This window comes from Puma concolor, chromosome F2 (assembly GCF_028749965.1).
Source record: "Puma concolor isolate L17-30 chromosome F2, mPumCon1.1.hap2, whole genome shotgun sequence".
NCBI classification, from domain to species: Eukaryota; Metazoa; Chordata; class Mammalia; order Carnivora; family Felidae; genus Puma; species Puma concolor.
This window is the reverse complement of record NC_141684.1, coordinates 483115-502137: the sequence shown is the minus strand read 5'-3', so window position 1 is coordinate 502137 and position 19023 is coordinate 483115. Positions and strand designations below refer to the sequence as shown.

The 19023-nt window shown below is 57.6% G+C and overlaps 1 protein-coding gene across 3 annotated transcripts; it reads left to right on the top strand.

The window, feature by feature from the left end:
- Nucleotides 1-349: 349 nt before the first annotated feature.
- On the top strand, nt 350-19022 carry ADCK5 (aarF domain containing kinase 5). Of its 3 annotated transcripts, XM_086695619.1 has the most exons (15): nt 351-1481; nt 9810-9916; nt 10721-10870; nt 16372-16447; nt 16579-16779; nt 16856-16996; nt 17086-17199; nt 17301-17432; nt 17501-17584; nt 17679-17760; nt 17839-17917; nt 18004-18095; nt 18182-18434; nt 18522-18638; nt 18725-19022. In XM_086695619.1, the coding sequence occupies exons 1-15, from the start codon at nt 1470-1472 to the stop codon at nt 18828-18830; spliced, it is 1746 nt and encodes a 581-aa protein (XP_086551745.1). In that variant the 5' UTR covers nt 351-1469; the 3' UTR covers nt 18831-19022. The 3 variants fall into 3 exon arrangements, with proteins under 3 accessions (XP_086551746.1, XP_086551745.1, XP_086551747.1); XM_086695620.1 differs by lacking the exon at nt 16372-16447 and having other exon boundaries at nt 350-1481; nt 16584-16779; XM_086695621.1 differs by lacking the exon at nt 17301-17432.
- The last annotated feature ends 1 nt before the right edge of the window (nt 19023 follows it).

Here is a 19023-nt window from a genome sequence, read left to right as displayed (position 1 = left end):
CGACAACAACAACAACAACCACAAAACAGTGAAGGCAGCTGTCTGTGTTCGGCCAGAGTATGGAGCCCAGCGTTTGTCATACTGCGGACAACGGGAACAAGGTGCTTCTGGATAGCCAGCCATGTTGTAGCAGAAGAGACCTGGGGTGGTGTGTCCCGTGGCCGGAGACGCTGGCTTCACTTGGCCCAGGGGTAGCGACAAAAAGCAGGCACCATTGGGCTGGACGGGGAGGAACTAGGAGGAGAGGGAGGAACCAGGTGGGAGGAGAGGGGGCCGTGCTGGAGGAAAGGAACAATGTGGGAGGATGGGGAGGAGCTGCCAGGTGGGATCGGCCAACGTGGAGAAAGCTTTCAGGGCAGTCCACGTGACGGTGGGGCTAGCAGGTGTGCAGCAGGGGACACAGGCCCAGGGCGGCCGCTGCAGGACGGCCAGGCAGCTGGAGGCTTCGTCCCCGAGTCCCCGACCTCGAGGGGCGTGGCTGCTGAGAGGAGGTGCCGGGAGGGGGGCGGCGCGAGCTCTGCGCTGAGGCGGCCTTTGGGGAAGCTCCGCTGGGTGGTAGCAGGCTGGGGTACCGGGGAGGCGGGGTTTTGACTGCCTGAGGAGAGAACCCCGAGCGAGTGGGGTTACCCTGGCAGGGGTGAGAGGAGGGAGGAGGAGCACCGGCCCGGGCTCAGAGGGCCTTTGAGGGGAGGGGACGGGGTCCTGCCCTGCCATCCGGGCCGGCTGGCGGGCGGGTGCGGGAGGAAGAAGACTGCCCGTGGGCCTTGCCTGCCCTGTGCGCCCCAATCCCGGCGTGTTGGACTGCCCGCCTTCCCTGACGCCCCGCACACAGCAGGCGCTCCGAGGCATCCCCGGCTTGGGTCCAAGGAACAAGGGCGTTGCACGGAACAAGGAGCTGCTTCGGCAACTCAGTCACAGCCTCATTTTGCAGCGAGGAAAGCGAGCCGCAAAGCAGTTTCACCTTAACCCGTGGCACAGCTGTGCTGAGCTGGCGGGCCGCCCCTCCCCGCCCCACCGGCGGGGCTCCGGCTCTCTGAGCAGCGGCCCCCTGCCCGCCGTGCGCTCCCATCTCCCTCCGGCGTCCGCCCACGCTGTGAGCTCCTGGGGAGCGAGTGCGCAGACCTCCCCGAGCCTCAGCTTCCATCCGGGTGGGAGAAGACCCCCCACTCCCCGTCCCGAGCGGCAGTGAGCCCTGACCCGGGAATTGCCTGTCCGACTGGCCGCCGCCGCCCGGGCCGCGTCCTCCCCGGCCCAGGCGCCTGGCGCTGCCCAAGCCCTAAAGCAAGCTCACGGGCGCCGCCAGGAGGCGCTGCTCCGCCGCGGAGGCCAGCACGCGGGGGCGTGGCCTAGGGCTCCGCCCACCGCCTTCGGGGCGGGGCGCGCGTGCGCCCTGCTCCCCGCCTCGCGGGGACTGCTGGGCCGGAAGACGCGAGTCTGCGGCGAGCGGGAGCAGAGCGGCGGCCTGGAAGATGTGGCGGCCGGTGAGTCGTCCCCCCGCGCGGGCGCCACAGATCCCGTCAGTCTCCGTCCGGAGCCCTCGGAGCCACCCCAGAGCCGCCCCGTCCTGGGCGCCGTCAGGGACCCTCACAACCCACCGACACTTCCTCCCCGCCCCGGGACCGTCGCTCCCACCTGTCAGGGACCCTCCCCCCACACCCCCCCCTCCCCGGGACCCTGACCCCCTGCCCGGCAGGGGCCCCCAGGGCTCTCGGGGGCGTCCTTCACATCTCTCAGAGTCCCTGTTCCTCAGGGTAGAAGCCCCTAGGCTGTGTTGGGAGATGCTGGGTACCACCTAGGAGCCCGAGCCCACCGCAGAGCCCTCTCCTCTCGCCGGAAGCACGTGTGCTGGGTTAGGGACCCGCCTCAGAGACAACCTCTAAACCGTATCCCCTCGTGGACACCGCTGTCCAGAGACACCTTTTCCCAGGGCAGTCTGCCCTGGCTTCCTGGACTGATGGACACCCTTCCTACCCCTCACTGCTTCATCTCTGCCATAATCCCAGACCGGAGTCCCCGTCTTTCCTTCTGCCTGCTCCCCTGGGAACCCTGCCCCTGGCCACCAAGCCACCTGAGACCGTCCTGAGCTGACGCCTGCCCCCGGCTTGTGAGGAGATGAGAGGACTCTGGGGGGTGTGGGGGCCGCGGTGTCTCCGGTGGGCTGACAGCGGCCCTGGCTCGGAGGCGGTCTGTCCCCCACCCCCACCCAGACTTCCGCCTGGCCCTCGGCTGTCCTGCCATCGCGGTGCTACTCGAGTTCTGTCTTGGTTGGGCCTCCCCTTGTGTTGTATCTGCAGTTAGGACGGGCACCGTTTAAACCGGCTCTCACGATCACTGACCCAGGTCCTAGCCACGGCCTCCCCAGGGATCTGGGCTTTTCGTCAGAGGGCTTAGAGCTGAAGACACCTTCACCTTGGAGCTTTGCGCAGAGCTTGTGTTCGTTCAGTGAGCCTAGCCGAGTCGGCGTCGTGCCTTGCCAGGAGCAGCTGCCCTGCACAGGCGTTGTAGTCTGAGGTGGAACAGGGTTAGTCCGAGTCAGGCAGAGAGACGCCGAGTGGGCCTGGGCACAGCACTTTACAGCTTACAGAGCTTCTGCACATAGTCGGGTCACTTAATCCGGCAGCCTAAGGAGCAGGCAGGCAGGCGTTAGCTTCTGATCAGGGGCTGCTCACAGCCGCCGAGTGGAGCAGAGCCCATTCAGCTTCTGGGTCCTGACTGGTGCCAAGAGGCCACAGACCCTTGGAAAAGAAAGGGCAGGCTGTTCGTGGCCCTCAGAGCCCTCTCCAGTCTCACTTCCTACCCACGGGAACACTGCTGTGCCTTGGTTTCCTCCCTGCTGGAAAGTGCCCGGGTTCTCGTCACCTCTAGTCCTCCTGTTTTAGGGCCTCATCGCGAGGTTCAGCAGTTGCTTCTTCGCGCTTTGGGTTGGGTCACCTGCAGTGACCTTTCATCTGCTAATCTGCTCTGTCTGATCGACAGGGTGCTAGAAAAACCGGCACCTCAGCTTGTCTTTGACTTTGGAATATCTGTTTGATTCTGACTACTGAGAGCTTTTTGTTGTTGTTGCTACTTTATGGGTTGTTAGCTGAGTTCCAGATGAACACTGTGTCTGCAGGCAGGCGGTGCACACGCTCTAAGAAAGCATGAGAGGCTGGGGTAGAGGAGGCCCAGTTCAGCTCATGCAAACTGGAAGGCTCTGAAGTGGTGGCCGTTGAGACACGCGTGCGCCAGGACTGTCCCAGGCAAGCCAGGGCATGTGGCCGTCCTGGTGAGAAGGCCTGGTGTGTGTGTGTGTGGGGGGGGGGGATATTCTGGGGAGCCAGAGCTCTCTCTCTCTTCCTGTTTGCTGGTGTGTCCTGGTGCCCAAGCTCTGGCTGGTTTGGGTTATACGTGATGTGGTGGCAGTTGTCCTGGGCTGGTTCCTCGAAGATCTGGCTGCAGATTCTGCCCTGTGTTTATAGCCACATGCCTTCTTTGGGCTTTGGGGATGTCTCTTGGGTGATGGGGATAGTTTGAGGAGCACTGGGCATCCCAAACTGGAGGGAGCCACGTTCTGGAATGTGCCTGTGGACCCTGGTGGGGGCTCTGGAGTTGTCAGCATGAGGCCTCTTCCTAGAAGTCCTGTTCAGAGCCGGGCTGCTGTCATCTCTTACCTGATTGTGCATATTGCTCACCTAGCATCCAAGGCTGGGCCATGTGGGGGTGCTAGTTCGTTCTGTGCTTAGCACCGTTTGTCTCAATTCAACAAGCCTTCCTCGAGCTCCTGCTTTATCTAACAGGCACTGCACTAGATCCTAGAAGCACAGAGATGATGGAGAGGTGAGCCCTGCACAGTCTGGTGGGGGGCAGAGACTATAGGCTAACAGTCACACTCCAGTGTGATAAGGACAGCGGGAGAGGTGTGTGCAAGGTGCAGAGGCGGACGGGGGGATGACAGACAGGACTGATGAATGTAGGGTCTGGCGAAGGGTGTTCCAGGCAGAATAGCAGCCTGGACAAAGGCCTGGGCCTGGTGCTGCGTGGGCTGTCTGGGGTCCACCAGAGGGATCTTTGTTATGGGAAGGTGACTGAGGAGTCACTCCTGCTGCAACGGCATCTAAGAAAACAGAAAACTGTTACTGGGGGCTATGGCCGGGGCTGTTACCTTTCTGGCCTCCCCCACCCTGAAGCTTGGGGTGCAGCCAGGGCCTTGTGCTTTAGTAATAAATGTGTTATTTATTACTATGTGCTCAGCAATAAAAGATAATTCAGATTTAGCATTCTCCTCCATGAAAGAACACGAGCGTGGCCCCTCCCGCTCAGCGCTCACAGGGCCATCCGGAGGGTCTGGGCTTCTGGGGAGTCTGGGGTCAGCCCCTGGTCTTCAGGCAGCCACGCCTGGTGCTGGCAGGCTGCATTCCCGGCCAGCCCTTGCTTCAGCCTCCGAGTCGTGAGGCCTTTTGCTCTGTCCCCCCAGTTCATTGGCTGGAATAGCTCCCTGATCATTCCCTTCCCTTCTGAAAGCTGATGTCTCAGAATAATCATTGTCCATCGGCTTCGGGCGTTTTCCTGCTTCGTCTGCAGTGATACAGCCTCTGAACCAATGAACCCATCGGAACTCTTCTGCCCTCTCACTTTGCTCATACCCTTCTCCAGTTAACTAAAGCATTTCTGCATATTCTGTATATAACCGATCTCCAAGTTTTACATATGTTGGAAATAGTCTCTCTCATCTTCTTGGCTAACCGCTTTTCTTCCTTGTGAAAAAGCAGTAAGAGGCTGATGATCTTTTAATATAAGTAGTTCACTTTAATCTAGCAGGTATGTACTTCTTCCTGTTAGGTGGTGTGGGCTTGTGGGGACAAGGCTGTTGGCAGGAGAGTAAGGGCACGGGGACCCACAGGTGGCAAGGCACAGGAAGGCTGTGGAGAGTAGCTTCTCCTTGACCCCAGCGTGACCTCAGCATGCCCATCTGCCTGGCCTGTCGTGTGGGCTGGGCACTGTGCAGAGTGCTTTGCAAATGTCCATTCACTTGTCCTGTACGTTAATACTACAGCGGTCCTTGCTTTACAGATGGGGAAACTAAGGTACAGAGAGGGACGTCACTTACCCACACACACTGCACAGATAGCATTTGCCGGAGCCTGCATCCCAGTTAACAGGCTCAGAAGTCTGGGTTCATAGTCTGCCCCAGCTCCTCAGCCTTGGCTCCGCCTGAGTCTCTAGGGCAGGGCCACCCTGGGCACTGGGTGGTGTCGAGCAGTGTCCCTGGCCTCCACCCATTCAGTACCGAGAGCACCCCTTTCCCCAGGTTGTGGCAGCTAAGAGTGTCTCCAAACAGTGCCAGACGTCCTGGGCACACAGTCTCCCCCGGTGAGTACCCCTGCCCTGCACCAGCTGCCTCATCTTCAAAATGCCACCTTCCTCGGACGCGGAGAAAAAGGAACCCTTGTACACTATTGGTGGGAATGCAAACTGGTGCAGCCACTGCGGAAAACAGTGTGGAGGTTCCTCAGAAAGTTAAAAATAGAACCACCCTCCCGTCCAGTAATTGCACTACTAGCTTTTTTCCCTCCAAAATACAGAAACACTAATTCACAGGGACACATACACCCTGGTGTTTATTGCAGCATATTTGCAGTAGCCAAGATACGGGAGCAGTTGTAGTGTCCACCGACTGATGACTGGATAAAGAAGATGTGCGCACGTGCAAACACACACACGCGCGCGCGCGCGCACACACACACACACACCAGAATATTACTCAGCCATAAAAAGGACTGAAATCTTGCCATGTGCAACAACACGGATAGAGCCAGAGAGTAATAATGCTAAACAAAGTAAGTCAGTCAGAGGAAGACCTACTGTGTGAGTTCACTCACGTGGAATTTAAGAAACAGAACAAATACAAGGGGGAAACAGACAAACCAAAATACAGACTCTGCACTCCGGAGAACACACTGCTGGCCACCAGAGGGGGTGAGGGATGGGTGAAGCAGTGCACTTGGGATGAGCACCGGGTGGCCTATGGAGGTGCCGAGTCATATCCTACACCTGAAGCTGATCCGACCTGGTGTGTTAACTATACTGAAACTAAAATAAACTTTAAGGGGCGCCTGGGTGGCGCAGTCGGTTAAGCGTCCGACTTCAGCCAGGTCACGATCTCGCGGTCCGTGAGTTCGAGCCCCGCGTCGGGCTCTGGGCTGATGGCTCGGAGCCTGGAGCCTGTTTCCGATTCTGTGTCTCCCTCTCTCTCTGCCCCTCCCCCGTTCATGCTCTGTCTCTCTCTGTCCCAAAAATAAATAAAAAACGTTGAAAAAAAAATTTTTTAAATAAACTTTAAAAAATGCATGACAATAACATAAAAGTCAGGAAGGTTAAAAATAGAATTGAAAGTATGTAAAAGTATTTGCATTTGGAGGAGGTGGTAAAAGTTTGTGACTATATTTCAAGTAGAGAATTCATAGTTTAGTCATTTGTGTTAACTACACAAAGCTTTGTAAGTGATTGCAACAAACTAAAAGTTTATAAAGGAAACAATAGAATCATTAAAAAGGTAAAAAGTTAAGTCAAAAAAACAAAAACAGGGGCCCTTGGGTGGCTCAGTTGGCTGAGCATCTGACTTTGAGATCAGGGCATAATCTCAAGGTTTGTGAGTTCGAGCCCCGCATCAGATCCTCTGTCTCCCTCTTTTTGCCCCTCCCCTGCTTGCAAGCATGTGTGCTCTCTCTCTCTCTCTCTCAAAAATAAATAAACATTTAAAAAATAAATTAAAAAAAAACACAAAAACAATGCCACCTTCCTGGCTGGGACTTGGAGCATCATAGCAGCTTTGATCATGAGAAAGTTTAAATATAGGGACACACTCTGACAGAACGCTGCCACATCGTTAATTGTCCAGTTACTGGCCACCTAGATCCACCCGTTTTTAATATCCTGCCCTAGTTGTTATTATTTTTGTTTGAAATTGTGTATTTTGTTGTCATTGGACCATTTGAAAGTAGGTTGCAGACATAAACAGTCTCTAAACATTCCAGTGTGCATGCCCTCAACAAAACATTCTCGCTTAATCGTGCCTAAAGATGTGAACAATAATCCTGTAATGTCTGTCCATATTCTGACTTGCTCATTTGCCCAGAAATGTGTTTGCAGGCGCCTTTTTTTAGCCTGAAGTGCGTCGTCGCGGTATCATGTCTATTTGGCCTCTCGATCTAGAAGTCTTCCCGCTTTTTTTTCTTGTGACTTTTTTTTTTAACTTCTTGTTATAAAAACTGGAAAATATTTACAGAAGTAGAGATAATTAATAAATGGCTGTGCCCAGCACCAGTATTCCCAAGTCATGGGTCCTAATGACTTTCTGAAGAGAGCAGGCTGTTTACAGAATGTCCCACAGCCTGGATCTACTTGTTGGGTGTGCTCAGGGTCACTGATACTGAGTGCTGAGCTCCAGTGGCTGGCAGCTGGTGGCTGTCGTCAGTTCTTGCTCGGTGGGCTTGTTCTTACTCAGTGGGCTCACTGTCTTCCAGAGATCAGATTCCTAGCACAGCTCTCGCGGGCCAGAATTTCAGGCAGCTGGCGAGTGACTGCGTCTGACACTCCCAGGCTCTCAGGCACCGGCCTTGGGCCGTCTTGCCAGTCCCTCGCACTTGTCTTGAATCCACTTGGCTCCATCACCCAGCCCCCTCCTCATGGGCTGACTTCCCCAGCACATCGTCCATTCCCTGCAGGAAAACCCCCAGGGCCCCTTGGGGTGCCCTGCCTGGCCCCAGCTCACCTTGCTCCCCAGTCTGGTCTTTTCAGGCAGCGGCCCCCCTCCCCACTGCACCTGTGAGCATACAGTGTCTCCACGCGGACCTCTCCTCCCCAGAAGTGCCCTGTGCTCTCCTGGCTTCAGGCCTTCCCTGAACCCACATCCTCTGCACAGAAGACCGTCTTCGGTGTCCACGTGGAAGTCCCACTTGCTGCCAGGTCATGGGTCCTCCCTCCCTATGCCCTCACACTGCCCTTGTGACTTCTGGGCTTTGTCTACATTTGTCTGAGGTCCCTGGTCACATGCAGGATCCAGTGTCATCCTGGGCATCTCTGGCGGGTTTGTTTGATGCGTATGTGTGCTAGAAGATGCGGGATCAGGTGAGGCGTACGATATCCGAAGACCTTGAAGGGAACAGGCGGGGGCCGGACGGAGCCTGGACAGAGCTGTGTCTGAGGGGAGTGTGCGGTCTGGGTGTGACAAACAAGGTGGGAGACCCTGGCGGGAACCACACATCCTCCAGGTACATACTAGTGTTCAGAGCAGCTGTCACCCAGATGTCTGAGCTCACAGACGCCCATTCTCTGGGCTTCCTCTTCTGGTGAGCCTCAGCGTGGCCAAATCAGGTCACGTGGGCTGGAGGGCGGTGTGGGAGGTGGGGTGCCCTGAGGGCGGCGGGGGCGCCGGGCCATGCTGTCCCTTGCACAGAAAGCCTAGGGACTCTGCCTGCCCCCGTCCTTCTGCCTGTGGTCGCCTTTCTGGCCTCTGTGGGGTTTCCTTGGGCATCTGCACTCACTGTGTGTGGCCTTGCTGAGCAGAGGTTTTCTGTCAGCCTGCGCTCTCCTCTTGGGACAATAGGTCATGGACCTTTTCCTTTGACTTTTGTGTTGTTTTTCAGTCCTTGAAATTGTCGTCAGGGCTGTGTGCATTGGCCAGAAAATGTTAGGAAAGTCAATTCCTTATTTGGGCCGGGCTTCATGATGACAACGTTAGCATCTGTGCCGTGGGTCATGACTTACTACGCACCACCTTTTCTTCCCTGAAAGGAGAATTTGCAGTTGGGGAATTTGTGGTTGAGGAACTCTTATTTCATAATTGAAATAAGATCGAGAGAGCAAGGCTGTCGGGGCAGGAGAGCCATGAGGTTTCCATGGCCACTGGAGTAAGCGGCGCCCCAGGCAGTCCCCGCCCTCTTTCTGGTTCGGTGCATCTGCCCCGCTCCGGGTCCCTGCTTCTGGGTCCTAGCACGTGCTCTCAGAACAACTTTTTCCTGCTTCTGGTCTTCCACCTGAGAGTCTGACATCTGTCTTCCTCCCTCCGTCCATCCCTCCCTCCCTCCCTCCCTTCCTTCCTTTCTTCCTTTCCTTTATTTATTTATTTTGAGAGAGAGAGGCAGAGGCAGAGAGAGAAGGGATGGGGGAGAGAGAATCCCAAGCAGGCTCCACGCTGTCAGCACAGAGCCCCACGTGGGCCCGAACCCACGAACTGCAAGATCATGACCTGAGCTTAAACTAAGAGTCGGATGCTTAACCGACTGAGCTACCCAGGTGCCCCCTGACATCTTTCTGATTGTGTGACGAAGCATTATTGATCTTTCCTTTAGAAATTAAGAATGACTTCCTGAGGCTGCTGGTCAGTGGGCAAACAGCAGAAAAAGAGTAAATCATAGGTCGCAGGGCCCCAGTGGAGTGTCAGAGGCAGGGACTGAGGGGTGTCAGAGGCGGGCGTCATAGGTCCCAGGGCCCCAGTGGAGTGTCAGGCAGGGACTGAGGGGTGTCAGAGGCGGGGATGTCTCTAGTGACCTGTCGAGGTGCAGACTGTGTGTAGCCTTTCCTTGTCTCCTGTGATTCCCGGATCTTGGCCTTACTCGCAGGAGATGGGATGGTCTTTGCCTTCCTGAGTCAGACATGCAGGCCGGGCCCCGCGCACAGGGCCCGGCAATGCTGACTCGCTTCGATGGCATATTTGGGCACCGGAAGGCACAGGTGCCCCTCAGATCCAGGCCTGGGAATGCCGGGGCAGCAGGAAGCTGGAGGGCGAGTTCTTGCCGCGTCTGACCCCTTGCTGCTCGCTCACCCTGCAGGCCCAGCTCTGCCGCGTCCACTCTGCCCTGCTGCGGAGCGGGCAGGAGCCCTGCCCGTCCCCTGCCACCTTCTTCAGGAGAAGCCTCGGGGTCCTGCCTGCAAGGTGGTGAGTTCTCCGCAGCCACAGGTGCCCTCGAGGGCGCGTGCTTCTTGCCAGGCAGGGAGGGAAGACCTGTCTTGTGTGGCCCAAGGCTGGGCTTCTCTGCTTCCACCCCAAGACAGATCGTTTGCTCTCTGGTGAGGTGGCTTGGAACCCCCACCCAGGGCCCAGAGTTCGTGGGGCAGGACTCCCGGCCAGCGGCGGCCAGTAGACCGCAGCTAGAGCCGTGTGCTCTGAGAAGACAGAATGACCGGTCCAGGCCGGTGCAGGAGGGCGGGAGTGCCGTGGATGGGGCCACAGCCAGGGGTGGAAGCAGCAAGAAATGTGGGTGAGGGGGTTCCAGGCCTGGGGCCCGTGGGTGGGGTGGGGCAGCATTGAGGGGCGGTGTCAGGAGGCCGGATCCGGGCCTGGTGGAGCTGCTGCTTGGTGACCTGGGGCAGACGTGTGACTGGATGCTGGGCTCCTGGCGGCCTCGCACCGTAGTAGCCGTCACCTGTGCGTGTTGCCCCACGCTGCTGTCTGACGCTCTGCCGTCTGGTTGGGCCGTCGTGGAGGTGACGGGCTATAGCTCCGTACGGCGCAGGAGGCCCCGGTCCTGCGAGGGTCACAGCTCTGCCTGCGAGCTGCTTCCCATGTAGCCAAGGGGCCCCCTCCTGTGCTCAGCGGCCCCTCGGAGCCCGGCGTCCAAGGTGACCGGGAACACTCGAGTGTCCACGTGGGCACCCGGAACCCGTGTTAGCTGCAGAGCCGGGCCCCGGTGGGCAGGGGCAGGAGCGAAGTGACCTGAGCCATGTACCTGTCTCCCTCCAGGTCCGCGAGACCCCGGCCCCTGTGGAGGAAGGCGCTGTCTGCCACGGTGATGGGGGTACCCCTGCTTCTTGGGATCCGCTATTTCACCGCAGAGCCTCAGGAGAAGAGAAGGATGAGGCTTGTAGTGGACGGTGTCGGGCGCTTCGGCAGGTAAAAGCGGCTGGGGGCGGCGCGGTTCCTCCCCGGCGCAGCCCCGTCCCGACACGACACGTGTGGGCTTGAGCTGGGGCCAGGAAGGGTTGGGGTTCCGCTTGGCGCTTGCAGGCTGCCTTCCAGGCGCCCTCGTGCCGCCGGCCGAAGCAGCTGAGCGCCGCAGGGTCCGCGTGGGCGAAGTGCCGGTGAGCCGCCCACACGGGCCGCACCTCTGCAGACCCTTCAGATCAGCTTTGACCAGTTGGGGGGACGAGAGCTGGTGCCTCCCCTGCCTCAGGCTTCTGCCAGCTGGTGGGCAGACGGGCTGCTGCCACCACCGCCTCCTCCCCTCCTCCTCCCCCTCCTCGCCCCCGCTCCTCCCCCTCCCCCCCCCTCGCCCCTCTCGTCCTCTCCCTCCTCCTCCCCCTCCTCGCCCCCACGGAAAGCTGGCATCCAGAGAGGATTGGGGCTCCGAGAGGAGGGCTGTTATGCCTCCTCTACTCCCATTGGACCGGACTAGAGATGGACTGTGTCTGGTCGTTAATATCAAGGGTGCCTTAAACTAAAGGCCCTTTTCACGCTCCCTTATGTCTCAGTGCAAGATTCTTGGAGGGAGGCAGTAAGGGTGATCTTCCTGTTGGAGCACCTTAGACATTTCTGCTGTTGGTCAGATCCAGGAGTTCCTACAGCCAGAAGTCCTGACAAGCAGCTCTTGGCGTTGGGTGAAACCTCCTCCTTCTAGCGAAACTCACTGTCGGGCTGGGCCGGGGGTGCACGTGATTGCTCAGCAGAGCGGCTCACAGGAGACCTTGGTCAAGGAGGCTGCAGGGTCGGGGTGTGGGGGTGGTCCTGCTCTGCCAGCTCTGAGCACCTGCAGCCTCTCAAACCTGGGTCATTTCTCAAGGGAAGGCTTAGGACTGCTAAGGCCTTCAGCACTTAGCCAGAAACTTCTCTGAGGTTTATGCTAATGGAGGCCATAGATGGCTGGAGAGCTGAATGCTTGACCACTTCCTGCTGTGAGGACACAAACCCATCACTTCTTAGCTCACTGATGGCTGTCTCCCCAGGTGGTCAGGTTTGCTCGAGGGCAGCTTCTGGGCCATGACTTCTCTGTCCTGCAGGGTTGCACAGTCTCCACAGCCCTCAGGTTGACGAGGGCAGGCCCGGAGTCTTGTCTCCTGTGAGCCTCCACCACGTGGGACTGTCCAGACTGTGCAGCCTGGTTCTGAAATGCACACTCAGCAGGTCTGGGCTTGTCTCACCTTCTGCCTCTCATGTGCTGTTATTTCCCAGCATCGGGTGCCCCGTCAGCAGGCTTGGCATGCCTGCCTTCTCTGCTTCCTTCCTGAGAAAATGTAATTTTACAGGGGCGCGTGGGTGGCGCAGTCGGTTAAGCGTCCGACTTTGGCTCAGGTCATGATTTCACGATTCGTGAATTCGAGCCCCATGTTGGGCTCTGTGCTGACAGCTCAGAGCCTGGAGCCTTCTTCAGATTCTGTGTCTCCTTCTCTCTGCTCCTCCCCTGCTCACGCTCTCTCTCTCTTTCTCAAAAAAAAAAAAAAAGTTAAACCTTTAAAAAGAAAATGTAATTTTACAGCTTGCTTTCTGAGGCTGAGCTGGGATTAGAGGGAGGGGAGCTGTCCTTGTCAGCTGTAAGCCCCAGCAGTTGCTAGGAGAGGCAGGCTGGGCACAGGGTGACCACAGGGCCTCTGGAGTAAGGGGCACTGTGTACTCAGGAGCCACGGATGGAGCACAGGCCAGGGGCAGGTCAGGACCGGCTCAGCACCAGGAGAGTCGGGGGCTTGTTCTGGTGCAGAGAGCAGAGATCAGAACATGTCGTACATGTGTGAGGACTCAAAGATGGGGATGGTGGAAAGTTCACACCAAGGCCTTGGTTTCTTATCCCACCCCTTACTTAATTTTAACTTTTCAGAAACTTTTGGGCTTTCCTTTTTTGGATACAATTTCAAATGTCCAGAAAAGTTGTAAGAATAATACAAAAGAACTTTTTCTTTTTCCTTGAAATATCTGCATATAAGTTGTCAGTGTGCTCCATTATCCCTGAAACCTTGAGTGTGTTTCCTAAACAAGGACATTCTCCATAAGCACAGTCAGGAAGCTGATACGTTATAAGCCTCTAACCACCTTAGCTCATTCACATGTATGGCAATAACCTTTTTAGCACAAGGATCCCATGCTAGGCCTATCTCTAATCTCCTGCGGTCTGGTACATTCCCCCTTGTCTCTTTGGCTCTTTTTTTTTTTAAAGTTGATTTATTTATTTTGAGACAGAGAGAGGCAGAGGGAGAGAGAGAATACCAAGCAGGCTCCACACTAACAGTGTGGAGCCCGATGTGGGGCTCAAACCCACAAACCGCAAGATAATGACCTGAGCCAAAATGAAGAGTTGTATGCTTAACCGACTGAGCCAACCAGGCGCTCCTCTCCTTGGCTGTTATGGCTAAACTTGAGGTCAAGCATGGTCCCCCAAACCCCCACGTGTGCCTAGGGCTGTCCTCAGGGATCCCCATAGACAGTTTCGATAGTTCCTTAGGACAAATCACAGAACTCAGGAAAGTTCTGGCCTCTGGATTATGTTATCAAAGCAAAAAAGATACAAATTAGGATGAGCCCAAGGAAGAGATGGACAGAGTAAGGTCCAGGAGAGTCCCAAACTCAGAGCTCCCATGTCCTCAGTGACACGTTACACCCCCACTCCTGCCCTGTTGTTGTGTGACCGTGCATTTGGGTATTCCCTGAGCTTCGGCAAGCAGTTTCTAGTGGAGTTCCATTACATAGGAACAATGGAATCATTGGCCTCCTGATTGAACTCAGGGTCCAGTCTCCCTCCCCTCCCCAGCTGGGCTGATATCTTGGCTCAGAGCCCCCAAAATTCTAGTCACATGGTTGATCTTTCTAGAGATCTGAGCTCTTCGTTAGCATGAACCATCCTGGCCCATCATGAATCAGACTCTCCTGTCACTCAGGAAATCCCACGGTTTTAGAGGCCCCCTGCCAGGAGCTTGGGGCAAAGGCCAGGCAGGCCCTTCTGAATAAAGCTAATTCTTCATTACACAGTGACCTTGACACATCTGGAGGCTTATAGGCCGGTAATGTACAACAGGGGTCAGCAAACTGTGGCCAAAAGTGGCTGCTGCGTGTTTTATAAATCAAGCTTTCTTGGAGCCGTAGTCACGTTGCCTGAGGCTGCTTTCACTACAACAGCAGAGTGGAGACCGTGTGGCTCATAAAGCCCAAAATACTAACTCTGTAAAGAAAAGTTTTGCTGACCCCTTTTGTAGAAGGCCTCTCTGGTTGGGTTTGTCTGATGCGTGCTCACAGCTGGATTCAGTTGGTGCGTTTGGGCAGGAACAGCACGGAAATGACACCGTTCTGCACCTGTCAGGTGGCACGTGGTTTCAGTGCGTCCCAGTGAGCTTTGCTGTTTGGTTCCTGGTCTTTGCGTCATGTCGATGTCTGTTCCTGCCACCCCTTGCCCACCGCCTCAGGGCTCCCGGGGCATCTCAGGTGAATTCATTCTTATGTGTTCGCCAGATGGTGTTTTTTTCTAATTCAGTCTTTCCACGTTTGTTAGTTGTCATTGTACTGTAAGAAAAAAATTTCTCTTTTCCCCATTTATTCGTGTCAGTCTGGACTCATGGATTTTTTATTCTGTGGGTCGCTCTCTGTTGACATCACTGTGGATTTTTTTGTTGCCTACTGCTCCGGGATTGGCTGGTGGGAGCCCCTTCAACCTGGCCTTTGCGATCCTTTTTTTCCTCCCCCCCCCCCAGGTTTTTATCTAAATTCCAATGAGCTAACATAGTGTACTATTTGTTTCAGGTGTACGTCCTTCCTTCTATCTCCAACATTTTATAGTAAACACTTAAAACGGTGGAATTGGAGACACTATGCTGTGAACGTAGATTTTGCCATTAACATCTCAGCTTTTTATTTTCTTTTCTCCCATCAATTCCTACCCCTGAATCCTTTTGGCATGTCTCCATTTCTGGAGCATTTGGTTCCTCCTTTTGCACTGAGATACTCCAGGCTCATTTTGTTCTTTCCCAGGTCTGGAGTCAGCTTCTCTCCAAGGGAGTGGGAGAAGGGTCTTAAGGATGATGTAGACGTTGGGTGTGTGTGCTCCCAGGCCCTCCCAGACTAGCGCTGGGGGCCGTTAGGGCACGTGAATGTGTGCACGCGCGCGTACTTAGGTGTGTTTGTTTCCTGCCAAACCTTGCTTTCACACAGATACTTCCCCACAGGGACCTTTCTCATTCTCTCCCTTTGTATATCTGTGACGCCCTTCTCCAACTGGGAGAATCCTGGCTTCCCCGTCTTTAACTTAGTGGCTTATTCGATCGGTCACCTTGCGTGAAGCAGTTACCCAGCCCCCCCCCCACCCCACCCCCACCTTTGCAGACCTTGCATTGGCTTTTGGACTGAATTATTCAGGGAGGGAAGCCCTCTCCCCTGCGTCTGTGGAGCTCAGAGAAATCCTGTGTCCTTGCTCACCCTGCCAACCACGCATTCCCTTCTTCACAGGCAATCCTGTTTGTTTCCTGTGTGGGGCTAGGGGGTGAGTGGGGCAGAGCTGGTCTACGGGGGACAGTCTGGAAGGCACAGGGCATGGGCTGAACTCACACGCTGCTCTACGTGACTGCTGGGAGCAGCGTGTACTGCAGCAAGGAAGCAAACCTATCCAGGATCTAGCAGCCTATTCCTTCCTGCCTTTTAATTCCGACCCTTCTGTGACAGAGGTGACCGAGAGGCAGGGAGGTAGAGGTTTGGCTTGACCAGTGGCCTCAGGTCCTCTCAGGGCTTTTTCCTGAAGAACAGGAGCCCCACACCCCACTCAAAGGTCTGAGGGTCTGTGGTCTGTGACGCCAGAGGCCTGGACTCAGCCCTGGTTTTTTTCCCTCTCCAGACCCAGGGTCCCTGTCCATAGCCTGGAGGGCGGGGAGCGAGTACCCTCGCTGTCATAAGGAGGGGTCTGGGCCCCCAGGACAGCTCCGTGGAGCTGTCCGGGGACATGTGGAGAGTGCCTGGGGGGCTGGCAGAGCCCAGTCTGGGAAAGGAGGCTGAGTACAGAGGCAGGGCCAGCAGTACGGAGGGGCCTGGAGCCAGGTCACATCTGCACATAGGAACTGGTGACAGCAGCCAGCTTGCCGGCCATCACTGCTGCACCAGTTCTTAGTTGCTGTGAAAGAATGAGAAAGAAGCCATGCCTGACTGGTAGGGCGCGAGCCGTCCCCAGACATCCTGGATGCTCGCTGATGCGCGTTCAGGGACAGGGGTTGCATGGACGCGGGCTGCCCATTGTGCAGACCAGGAACGGAGACCGCCCTGCCGGCAATGCTGTCCGGGAGCAAGGAGGCTAGACCGGAGCCCGTCCTCTGTGTCCTGGTCCGGCCTGTGATCCCCACAGCCCCTGCCACGTGCTCACTTTGGTCTGGTGGGCTAGTGGGGGGTCTGAGGCCCAGTGCCTGCCAAGGGCTGAGGACAGCCTGTGCCCACAGGTCTCTGAGGGTCGGCCTCCAGATCTCCCTGGACTACTGGTGGTGTGCAAACGTCGTCCTGCGAGGGGTGGAAGAGGTTTGTCCCCGTGTCCTGGCCACGGTGGGGGGAGGGCCAGGGGAAGGGGACAGGCCAGATGGAGGTAGGTGTTGGGGGCACTAAGGAGGCACCTGCCTGCCCCCATCCCTTCCCTCCATGCCTGTGGTCAGAACAGCCCGGGGTACTTGGAGGTGATGTCTGCATGTCACCAGCGGGCGGCTGACGCGCTGGTGGCCGGGGCCATCAGCAACGGGGGCCTCTACGTGAAGCTGGGCCAGGGGCTGTGTTCCTTCAACCACCTGCTGCCCCCGGAGTATATCAGGACCCTGCGTGTGCTGGAGGACAGGGCCCTCACCCGCGGCTTCCGGGAGGTGAGCCCTACTCTTGGGCTGGGAGCTGGGGGCCTTGCACGGCCCCCACGCTGCTCCAAGAAGCCTCTCCTGCCAGGTAGACGAGCTGTTCCTTGAAGACTTCCAGGCCCTACCCCACAAGCTCTTCCAGGAGTTTGACTACCAGCCGATCGCTGCTGCGAGCCTGGCCCAGGTGCACCGAGCCAAGCTGCACGACGGCACGGCCGTGGCTGTGAAGGTATGGGGGTGGGGGGGGTGCCGCTCCACAGCGGGCTCTGGGGCTGTGGTGGCGGCCCTGGGTCCTCCCTGCAGCCTTGCCTGACGCAGGTGCAGTACATCGATCTGCGGGACCGCTTTGACGGCGACATCCACACTCTGGAGCTCCTGCTCCAGCTCATCGAGTTCATGCACCCCAGCTTCGGCTTCAGCTGGGTCCTCCAGGTAACCGCTGCCCAGAGGCAGGCTGGAGCAGTGTCTGCACGTGTGTGCTGGGGGTGGGCTGGTCCCTGACCTGGACCCCCAGCTGCCCATGTGGCCCCCAGGACCTGAAGGGCACCCTGGCCCAGGAGCTGGACTTCGAGAACGAGGGCCGAAACGCTGAGCGCTGTGCACAGGAGCTGCAGCACTTCCGCTATATCGTGGTCCCCCGCGTGTACTGGGACACGTCCAGCAAGGTGGGCTGGGCCCCCTCCTGGGTGGGAACGTACGGGCCTGCTGAGCTCAGCCACTTGCTCTCTCCCAGCGTGTGCTGACAGCTGAATTCTGTGAAGGCTGCAAGGTCAACGATGTGGAGGCCATCAAGACCATGGGGCTGGCAGTGAAGGACGTGAGTGCCGTGCGTGTCGGCGCGTGGATATGGGAGGGGTGTGTGGGCGCCCTGAGCACAGGGCCATGGTGGCGTAGTCCTGTTCTCTCTCCAGATAGCAGAGAAGCTCATTCAGACTTTTGCTGAGCAGATATTTTACACAGGCTTCATCCACTCTGACCCCCACCCTGGCAATGGTAGGAAGAACCCCCACCCCGGGGTGAGGGTGGGGGGCCAGGGGTAGGGGGGCGAGAGCCAATGTGCTGTGTCCCTAGTTCTGGTGCGGAAAGGCCCAGATGGGAAGGCACAGCTGGTGCTGCTGGACCATGGGCTCTACCAGTTTCTGGATGAGAAGTAAGCAGGGAGCAAGGGGGGGGGGGGGAGGTGGGGGCGGGGGGCACTGGCCGGGGTGCTCTGGCCTTACTGCTGAGCTCCCCTAGGGACCGGGCAGCCCTGTGCCAGCTGTGGCGGGCCATCATCCTGAGGGACGATGAGGCAATGAAGACACACGCAGCCGCACTCGGGGTGCAAGGTGAGGCTGGGGCGTGCAGGCGTGTGGGCTCGTGGGGCACGCGGGCCTGGCTCACTGTCCCCCCCCCCCCACCCCCGCCCCCCCAGACTATATCCTCTTCTCCGAGATGCTCATGCAGCGGCCCGTGCGCCTGGGGCAGCTGTGGCGCTCGCACCTGCTGAGCCGCGAGGAGGCAGCCTACATGCAGGCCATGGCGCGAGAGCACTTCGAGGACATCGTGCGGGTGCTCAAGGCCCTGCCGCGGTCCATGCTGCTCGTGCTGCGCAACATCAACACCGTGCGCGCCATCACCACCACCCTGGGCGCCCCCGTTGACCGCTACTTCCTCATGGCCAAGAGGTGGGCGCTGGCTGGTGATGCCCGGGGGGGGGGGGGGGGTGGTGGGGGGTGGAATGACTGTGCCGGACTGACCGTGTCTCTGGGCAGTGCGGTCAGGGGCTGGAGCCGCCTGGCGGGTGTGGCGTACCAGAGTGTCTACGGTGCCAGCCTCCTGCGCCACATCAAGGTCATCTGGGAGACATTCAAATTTGAAGTGGCCCTAAGGTGAGGGGGTGGGAGGGGGCAGGCTGGGGCAGGCCGCCAATACCTGCTCCCCACCAACCTGTGACCCCTGTGCCCTCCCACCCCAGGGTGGAGACCCTATCGATGCGGCTCACTGCCCTCCTGGTTCGGCTGTTGTTCCAGCTGGGCCTCCTGCCGGAGACCCAGGAGCTCTCCCAGTACCTGGAGACCTAGGGAGCCCCAGGGACAGCAGACCTCAGAGCTCACCCAGCGTCCAAGCAACAGATCAGGGTTGAAGGTGCATGTGCCCCAAGACCGGGGGCGCTGAGGCAGCGGTGGCCTGGAGCGGGTGTGGGGGACAACACGGGGCTGTGGCCACAGCCCAGACGGGAGACTCCGTAATGACCACAAACTCTCTTCAAATCAC